The following is a 10,046-nucleotide window of genomic DNA, read 5'->3' on the forward strand; positions in this document are numbered from 1 at the left end:
TTAAACATGTCCAGTGAATTATTTAGTGTGTATTCAATACAAAATGGAAGTTTTGGAACTACACGGCGGTTTTTATTAACATGTAGAATTATGTGTGGTATTTCCGCGTTGTTGTGGTTGTTGTTGAAGTAAAAAAAAAAGCACCTTATGTGGACTTTTATTATGTACAAATCTGCAAGCGGCAGCTTCGTGTTGTTATTGTCGCGCGCAAAGCTTAACTCGCGGGATTGAATGTTGTAGCAACCGGGTGTGAGGAGAAGCGCTGTTAAAGTTCATTTGTTTGCTGTAACGCATGCTGAACGCTTTGGAACCCAAAGCAAAATATAGTTATGTTTATCTGAAACTAACAGAATACTTAAGAAAAGATATATATATCTATCTATATATATATATATATATATATATATATATATATATATATAAATACATTTATTTAAAGAAAAATAGTGACGAAGAATGGACGACAGCTGTGAGGGAAACGAAAGTTTGGGCGAGGGCTCATGCAGCGGCGCTGAAGATCAAGAGAAAGCTCCAGAGAACATGACCACCTGTGCAGAGGTACACCTTTAACATTTAACTCTTAACAAGTCTTACAAGTTTCACTGGCATAAAGTTGGCTTGACGTTGGATGCTCGATATTCGCAAATTTTACGGGACCGTCTCTAAAGTTACATACGACATTGGTTTCTAACTTGAATAGCATTTGAAGAGAATGACTTGCAGTCATAAAACCAACTGAGAAGTGTTCATGTAGGTGTCAAGTATGATGCACACCTTTTAGATTTCTGATATTTAATTAAATAAACTGTCAAATCATATGTGAAAATTGTGATGTTTTTATACCATATGGACCCATACACACAATATACCATCATTTAAAGCTCAATAGCATTTGAAGAGAATGACTTACAGTCTGTACAGTGTTCATGTAGGTGTCAGGTATGATGCACACCTTTTACATTTCTGATATTTAATAAAATAAACTAGCAAATATTGCACAACAAGGGACTATTTCACCTCCTATATGTGCAGTAGTCCCTTGTTGTGCAATAACACACTCTGTAGTTTTGGATATTTTATTGCATATTTTATATTTTATCTATCTTTTTAGTACTATCATAAGGTATAATATTTTTTAGCATAATGTTTGGTTTTAGTAGCTTATTTATGTAGATAGATTGTTGTTTGCCTCTCTGTGAGGATTGATTATCGTTGCTGCTTGTAACAAACCTAATTTCCTGTGAAGGATCAATAAAGTATCTATGATCGTTCGTAAAAATTGCCATGTGTTTCACTACTGAGTGGGCTCATACACAATACCATAATTACAATTATTATTAATTATAATTATACCATAATTAAAAGCTCAATAGCATTTGAAGAGAATGATGTACAGTCACACAACCAACTATAAAGTGTTCATGTAGGTGTCGGGTATGATGCACAACTTTGAGATTTTTAAAAATATTTAATCCCACAATGCATGAACCAAAAAACCTACACGAATGCATTAAGGGGGGAGGGGGGAGGGACAAAATGTCCTTTATTGGAATTAATGGATTTCTTCAACAACAACAACAAAAAGTCCTATTAATGAAATAATTAAAAGAACTGATGATACTTTAATGTTTTAATATTTCAAACATGTTTATTTGTTTTTCTGCATTTTATGTCTGTCAGATGGCCACCAGATAACTACCATGTTGACTCAACCGACATTTTTGGTAATTGAGCGCAATTTTTTGAAAACTGTATAGGGAACTGTTTGTGTGGAGAGAGAGACTGACAAATTGATTACTGAGAAATTTGATAAAGATCATTATTATTATTAATATCATCTTTTTTCAGAGTGAATGGACTTTGCGCTTTCCATTTTCTCTGTACCATGACATGCTGCCTATTTTTGGTCTTATTAACTTAGAAAGAGAGAAATAAAGGAGAGGCTGCTGAGGGAATGACTGTTTATAGCTGCTATAACAACCGTGATAACAGGAACTTGTCTCACAGAATGTGCCGCAAAGTTAAATGTAATCATAAATGGTTAAAAAGTGCTATTCAGTAATGCATTACAAATTACAATTCTTGACAAATCAGTGACTACGTTTACATGGACAGCAGTAATCTAATTATTGACCTTATTCTGAATAAGACAATATTGTGATTAAGGTGTTTACATGAGTTGCTTTTAGAATATTCCTTTCATCCCGTTTTGCATGTTATAGAACATAGATCGATTAACGGCACACGTCATTACGTCCCCGCGCCACGCCGTCCGACATTCCTCCAGAATTTCACATATCAACATACAGTTCGTCTTCGTTATGGTACCGTATACAGTTTTGGGTGTTTCATTTTTAATTTTATGAAAGTTTCAAGTGCAGTTAATTATTTGTCATGCTGTAGGTGCAAATAGACGACTGCTTGAAGCTGTGGACTGCGTCCAAAACCACGTACTTACCTACTATATAGTATATAGAAATACATGTGTTTCACCTACTATATAGTAGGTAAGTATGTGGTTTCGGATGCAGTCGTGCACTCTTGTTTGCCGTCAAACGGTTGAGCACTGCCGTGTGTGATCGTGTCCTGTCTCAAAATGCGGTGAAAACTCCCACACGACGTTGATAGTGTGATTAAGGTGTGTACATATCTGTAATGCACGTTGATGCGACTAAATCAGGAGTACTCCACATGTCGTAATTCGATTTGTGTTTACTTCAAGTATGACTTTAGCCGGATTAAGGTCATCAATAATCGCTGTTTACATGGTAGTTTCTTAATCAGAGTATTGTCTTAATCGGGTTAATATCGAATTATGGTTGTACATGTAAACTTACTGAGTGTGGTGTAAATTGGGGAAAAAATTACAATTCGGCACACGCCATTGTGGATTATTTTATACAAAGTTAGTTCCCGGATACTAACTTGATTGGTCAAACGGCATTCCATAAGTGCTGATATTTAGTATGCATTGGCACATTTCACTGTTTGTATCACTGTGCCTGTTTGTGTTCACTACATAAAATACCAATTCTGGCTATAGGTCATTATAATAAAATCGTTTCTACAGACTGTCAGTTAGTCTGTGCTTTGCATGGCAACACACTATGCTATTTCCATCTGTGGCTTCCATTTTTAAAAATAAAAATAAACAAAAACAAAACATTTGGCCATACTGTGTCTGAAATGTCAGTTACTCAATAATAATTTCTTTATAGATTTATAATTTATAGAACTGTTGTATAAAAACTAATATCACACTCCCAGTCTTGCTGTTGTACCGAATATGAATACGGATGTGATTTCCTGTAGCCTCGTGGCCTTTGGTTGTGCTGATTTTCAGTGCAACAGCACTCTTGTTCGTACAGTATTGCTTAAATAACACACTGTAGCATGCTGCATCGTGTTTTATTCCTTATTTATCTGATCAGTTATGTTTTTTTTCCCCCCACTGTCTTGAAGCGTTCACTACCACTGAGGGATCTGTACCCTTATATTCGTTGTGGTCTCTGCAATGGCTTCTTCATCGATGCTACCACCATCACTGAATGCCTTCATACATGTAAGTGTTGGAGTCCTAGTGATTTCCTCACCGATTGTACTTGCCAGTTATTTGTGAGCTCAGTGGGTGTGATAAAGAAGAGTCATCACAGCACTGGGCATCCAAGAATTGAAATGAACAACCCTGACACAAAGTGGAGGAAATAAGTATTGAACGCATCAACATTTTTTTAGTAAATATATTTCCAATGAGGCTATTCACATTAATTTTTCACCAGACTTTGTTATTAACTCAAGAAATCCACACATATAAAGAAATCCAAACATTAAGGTCCATAACTGAAGTTATGTGTAATAAAGCAGAATGACACAGGAAAAAAGTGTTGAACACGCTAACTGAAATGTATTTAATACTTAGTCGAGAAGCCTTTGTTTGTAATGACAGCTTCAAGACCCGTCCTGTATGAAGAACTTAATCGGCCACAGTATTCAGGTGTGATTTTGGCCCATTCTTCTAAACATATTGTCTTTAAATCTTGTTCAATTGGATTCAAGTCAGGTGATTCACTGGGCCATTCTAACACCCTGATTTATTTTCTCTGAAACCAGAGAAAATGAGTCCCTATGACTTGTTGCATACTTTAAACGAGCTTCGACATGCTTTTCTTTAGTAATGGAGTCTGGCTGGGTGAGCATGAGCAGTGGAGAGCATTGCCTATTGTTTTCTCTGTGACGATGGCACCTGCTGCCTCCAAGTGTTTCTGGAGCTCTTTCCGAGTAGTCCTTGGCTCTTGGGCTACTCTCCTGACTATTCTTCTGACTCCCTGGTCAGAAATCTTGCGAGGAGCTCCTGTGCATGGCTGGTTGATGACGGAGTGATATTGCTTCCACTTGTGGATAGTGGCCCCAATGGTGCTTACTGGGCGCACGGTGGCTTAGTGGGTTGCATTTGCATGTTCTCCCCGTGCTGCGGGGTTTCCTCCGGGTACTCTGGTTTCCTCCCCCAGTCCAAAGACATGCATGATAGGCTGATTGGCGTGTCTAAAGTGTCCGTAGTGTATGAATGGGTGTGTCAGTGTGTATGTGATTGTGCCCTGCGATGGACTGGCACCCTGTGCCCGATGTTCCCTGGGATAGGCTCCAGGTTTCCCCGCGACCCTGAAGAAGGAGGAAGCGGTAGAAGATGACTAATGGATGGATGCTGCTTACTGGAGGATTCAGAAGTTTTGAAATACATCTGTATCTGATTCCCTCAATATATTTTGCAACAATAAGGTTCTGAAGGTCTTGGGAGAGCTCTTTGCTTTTACTCATCATGAGAAGTTTCTTGTTTGACACCTTGGTAACGAAAAGCCTTTTTGTAGACCATCAGTTTACTAACCCAGCTGATATTAATTTGCACAGATAGGGAGTATAATTACTTACGGATTTCAGCTAGTTCTTTACCTTGCCTTGGAGAACTGCTTTTTCTTAGCGTGTTCAATACTTTTTTTTGTGTCATTCCACTTTATTACACACAACTTTATTTATGGACTTTAATTGTGTGAATCCTGTCTTGAGTTAATACTGATGTCTTGTGAAAATTTCATGTGAATAGCCTCATTGGAAATGTATTTACAGAAAAAAATGTTGACCTGTTCAATGCTTATTTTCCCCAATGTAGATAATGTACACGTCCATTTTGTTTCTGGCTAGCCGTTTACATCTACAAACACATCACTGTCTTATTTTCTTTATTCACAGTCTGTAAAAGTTGCATTGTCAAGCACTTCTTCTGCAGCAACAGGTGTCCCAACTGTAGCATCGTGGTTCATCAAACACAACCATTATACAATATAAGGTATTTCTATATTGTATTAGCGTTGAAGTCTCTTTCTTTGTAATTCATGGTAGTTTAAAGTTATATATTACTATATAACTTATAATATATATATATAATTATATATATATATAATTATATATATATATATATATATATATATATATATATATATATATATATATATATATATAAAATTATAACATAACTTATGTATATAAAAAAATATTAGTTTAAACCTTTAAAAGAACAACATGAAATGAAGCAAGTGCAGAATTGCATGTGGTCAAAATATATTTTTCACTGTTCTCTGATCAAAATGAGACCCTTGAGAGTTTGTTGTTATGATCACAACAATCCCTTGGGTGTAAATTATGCTGCTCTCCTGGAACAATAGTGGATTTGTTCACGTTTTTCCACATGGCTGATTTTCCAGCATGTACATGTAGCCATTGGCTAATAATTTGTTGTCTAATTTGTCTGTTTATTTTGCAGACCTGACAGGCTGTTACAAGATATTGTGTATAAGACAGTCCCATATTTGGAGGAAGGTAAGATGTTATTTTACTCGACGTGTCTGGCAACCTATTCTTATGTTCCAAAATGATTCATTTTGCTTATTGTTTTTCTTGAATTGTCTTTGGATCCACATTCAAGTGGAGAGGGCACAAATTTATGCGTTTTACAAAGAGAGAGGTCTGCCGATCCCAAAACCAGGTTTGGTTATTTTTTATTTTATTTTAAACAAAGTCCACCACCTATGTTTAAGATTGTATATGAGTGTTTAAATTTGAGCTGGTGGTCTCCGAGTACCCATTTTAGGTCTCTTCTGTATTCTGAATTAATGATCAAATACCCTTGTGTCACTATTTCTTCTTTAATAGCAGCTCCAAGTATGCTTCCAATAAAGCTTCTGAAACAGAAACAGAGAGACTACATGACACAGTCTGTTTTCACCATTCCTCCAGAGCTTGATGTGTCTCTAATGCTGGATTTTGTTGGGTAAATGCTCTTGTTTTCCTGTGTCTGGGGCATGATGCTCGCACCTTTCAGTGTAATTTATTATGAGGATTGCAAATAGGGATTTGACCACTAGATGGAGTTAAACTTCAGAAACAATTCAATAATGGCCAGTTGAAGTAAGTGTAAAGTACATGCCAAATATATTTCTCCTTTCTAACTGTTCTGTGTTTATTACATCTTTGATTTACAGAGCTGAGGAGGGCATTGAGAATTATAAGGTATATTTTGGTTTATAATGGCACTCATGATGCGTTGGTCAAGTAGGTTTTATCGATCTGATGAGGTTTTCTATGTGCAGCCTTTGGAGAGAAAGTATATCCGTGTCTCAGGTGAAGCCACTATTCGTCATGTGGAGCTCTTTATCCGAAGGAAGATGGAGTTGAGTCCAAATTTGAAGGTACAGCAGAATATTGTATAATTTATGGCATGTATTGCATTGCTTTGCATAAACAATTGTCAAGTAGCTTACAGTTTATATAGTGTGTTGTGTGTGTGTGGTGACCTCAGTCTTTGTTAATTGTGGGCATGCACTGTCAGGGTTTGAGATGGTAGTAGTTACATGACTGTATACACTATACTGTAACATTAACACACACCACTGTATTTTAAAATGTAAAATAAAAACATGTTATATATTGTAATTAAGCACAGGAAAATACAAGACAATGCCTTTTGTATTTTTCATCAAAAATAGTCGTTTAATGAGGGCTATAAGCTTAGTGTTGAGCATACAGTACATGCATACAGTGCGAAAGCCCACTTTGGGACACTGCTGGCTTCGTCATTCAGTTTCTGAGTGATTAGAATATTGAGCTTTCAAATCCGAGGACTACCAGAGAACCACTGGGGCCCATGAGTAACACAACTTTAACCTTCAACTGCTCAGGTATATGCTTGCATTGTATCCTGTCTCACCTGTATACTGGCAGTGCCTGGCAAGTGAATAATTGTAACTAAAGCCTGAGTAAAAATGTCCATCCTTGTAACACTAAGGCCAGTTGCCTCTCACAATATGTTTAGCATGAACTTAAATATGATAGTCTCTTCATCTCCTGTAAATGTATTTATTTTAAATATGTCTTTAGGTAGGGGCACACAGTGGCTTAGTGGTTAGCACGTTCGCCTCGCACCTCCAGGGTCCGGGGTTTGATTCCCGCCGGGGCCATGTGTGTGCGGAGTTTGCATGTTCTCCCCGTGCTGCGGGGGTTTTCTCCGGGTACTCTGGTTTCCTCCCCCAGTCCAGAGACATGCATGGTAGGCTGATTGGCATGTCTAAAGTGTCCGTAGTGTATGAATGGGTGTGTGATTGTGCCCTGCGATGGATTGGCACCCTGTCCAGGGTGTACCCCGCCTTGTGCCCGATGCTCCCTGGGATAGTGGTGGTTTTTGGTTTCATAGCTCGATCATTTTGACAAATTGGAGAATGTTGTAACTGCTTTAGATGCAAACTCATTTTGAATGTAAAAATAAGTACTTAACTGTTTCTATCCATCCCCATGTCATACTTCACCCCAAAACTGTCATTTAATTAAGGTTCTCTTACCTTATCCAAGGTCCTGATAAGACACTGGTCTTTTGAATAAGTGTGCCAGACTCAGCAAGCACTGTTGGTAGTTTTAATTAATATATCTTTTTTTTTATTTTTATAACAGTGAAGAAAATTGCACTGTTCACTATTCATATTCTTGTTTAATGATATGTATCAGACCATAATGACTGCAGACTAAGAGTTAATGGTATTACCAGAATAAGTATAAGATCTAAAAAATTCTCGGGTGGAAATCGTTTGAACAGATCGGACTTCGGCCTTTTCCTTCATTACCATTTCAAGCACGGGAAATTCAGTTGAATGTGGTAGCTTTTTATGACCCATTTTGTAATATTCCAGTTTTGAATTTGTAACGGCCAAAAGTGTCTATTACTAAAAGCAGAATAGTATGATTGAACATGCATGTAAAAGTGGCTTAAGGTAATTTCTTGACTGTCACTTACTGACTTCTGTGGATAAAGTTAATCTTTCCCTAGACAGAGAATTGAAAGCAAATGTTGTAAGGTTAATTGAGAGTGAGAGAGAGAGAGAAATGCAATGTGCCTGCAGTCTCTTGAGACATGAGGCTGAAACCAAGAGAAAGAAGGCAATATGGCATGATTGAAACCCAACCAAATGTTGTTTAATATATGCTAATCTGGGGATTACATTTAAAATTCATCCCTTAAGAGACATAACCCAGATATGTCAATACACATCTCATTGGGATTTGACCTCACTTTGCCTTGTGACTGAAATGAAATCGACGGCTTTTCTTTCTCGGTCAGGTGGATGTTGTTTGTGGAGAGCATCTCTTAGAGCAGTGTCAGTCTTTGAGGGAAGTACAAAGCACAGTGGGAGAAAATGCCCTACAGGTGAGTATCAGTTAAACTCTAACCATGCATGTAAATTAGCCTGTAACTATTCGTATTTGAGTATAGTAACTGGAACTGTACAGCTAAGTGACTGCTTTTTTCCACTCCCCACGATCTAAGGATGGAATGCTGGTGTTACAGTTTGGACTTGTGCTGCCTACTCAGTGAACAGAAGACTGTGATTTATCTAACCTCTTATCTACAGGGACCAAAGGGTTATTCTATACACTGTAAGAAGCAAAAAAAAAAAAAATCTTTTTCACATATTGCTTCCGGTTGAAAATATTTCTCAGTTGTTTAACTATTAATACTTTTCCATGTTCTCAGTTTTTATTTTCTTTAATTCTTTAATGCAATTTTGTAATTTATAGAAACACTAAACTTTATGGAAAAAGCATATGTATAAGAGAGACTGTAAAGCCAGTGAAAATTAACTGTGTCTTTTGTAATGATCTAAATCCAATACATCTGTTTTCCACCCAATAAATATATATTTGAATATTTGTGCTTTTGGCCAAAAATAGTTGGATTAAAAGTGCCAGAGTTTTTCTTAAACCACAACCTCTTGGTGTGATTTATTAGGACTTCTCTGCATCAAAATTAAAATGCTGAGCATTAAATTGTGCATGACACTCTTCTGAAAATTCGATGCAATAATGTTTTTAAAGTTAAGTGTGTCTCTTGGAGTATTTAAGTTGCCTCTAAGCTCGCTGTTCGAAAAAGTGAATGGGAGGAGAAGCACAAAGAGTCAGGGATAGAGGAATTAAACTCCCCTGGGCATCCGGCACAACCCTACCATTTTTGGTATAGCCAAGATCTTTTATTTTATGACAACTAAGTCACTAAATGCTCACCATGACATTTACAGTATATCTTCAGTTAACAAGCAGGGCATACAGTCATGTTTTAATACATTTTGTAAGATTATATAAAGTGGTTTGAATATTGAACCACTTACTTCATTTGCTCAGCTTCAAGGGGAGATGGGAGGTGTGTATATCTTAAATGGAGGGGGGAAATATTTTTGTGGGTAGCATCAAGCAACTATTAAAAAAAAAAAAAAAAGGGCAGATCCGTCAGAGTGTTTATGAGAAATTATTATTTTACATTTATGTTTACGGCATTTGGCAGACACCCTTATCCAGAGCAACTTACAGAATTGCTTTCAAGTATCTATCAATAAATACATCCTGATACTGGTTCACTAGGTCACAGACTAAGAAAACAGTCTAAAAAGTCTGTTGGGGAAGTAATATAGTAGAAAAGCACACAGACAACACAATTTTCTTTCATTATGTTA

The 10,046-nt window shown here is 36.9% G+C and overlaps 1 protein-coding gene across 2 annotated transcripts; it reads left to right on the forward strand.

Moving 5' to 3' along the window:
- The first annotated feature begins 221 nt into the window (after nt 1-221).
- Nucleotides 222-9,684, forward strand: pcgf6 (polycomb group ring finger 6). Of its 2 annotated transcripts, none has more exons than XM_053621355.1 (11): nt 222-326; nt 448-558; nt 3,463-3,562; nt 5,245-5,341; nt 5,816-5,871; nt 5,978-6,037; nt 6,205-6,322; nt 6,534-6,561; nt 6,642-6,740; nt 8,660-8,746; nt 8,867-9,684. In XM_053621355.1, exons 2-11 carry the CDS (start codon nt 457-459, stop codon nt 8,912-8,914), a joined length of 795 nt encoding a protein of 264 aa, XP_053477330.1. In that variant the 5' UTR covers nt 222-326; nt 448-456; the 3' UTR covers nt 8,915-9,684. The 2 variants fall into 2 exon arrangements, with proteins under 2 accessions (XP_053477330.1, XP_053477331.1); XM_053621356.1 differs by lacking the exon at nt 222-326 and adding an exon at nt 1,681-1,724 and having other exon boundaries at nt 456-558.
- Nucleotides 9,685-10,046: the final 362 nt, after the last annotated feature.

The sequence above is a fragment of the Ictalurus furcatus genome, chromosome 3 (genome assembly GCF_023375685.1).
Source record: "Ictalurus furcatus strain D&B chromosome 3, Billie_1.0, whole genome shotgun sequence".
Classification (NCBI taxonomy): domain Eukaryota; kingdom Metazoa; phylum Chordata; class Actinopteri; order Siluriformes; family Ictaluridae; genus Ictalurus; species Ictalurus furcatus.

Bases quoted from the DNA above. Each gene is read 5' to 3' on its own strand.
- pcgf6 (XM_053621355.1), top strand. From the start codon at position 457: ATGGACGACAGCTGTGAGGGAAACGAAAGTTTGGGCGAGGGCTCATGC. The intron at 6,038-6,204 runs GTTTGGTTATTT...CTTCTTTAATAG, and splicing joins TCTGCCGATCCCAAAACCAG to CAGCTCCAAGTATGCTTCCA. The intron at 6,323-6,533 runs GTAAATGCTCTT...TTTGATTTACAG, and splicing joins CTAATGCTGGATTTTGTTGG to AGCTGAGGAGGGCATTGAGA.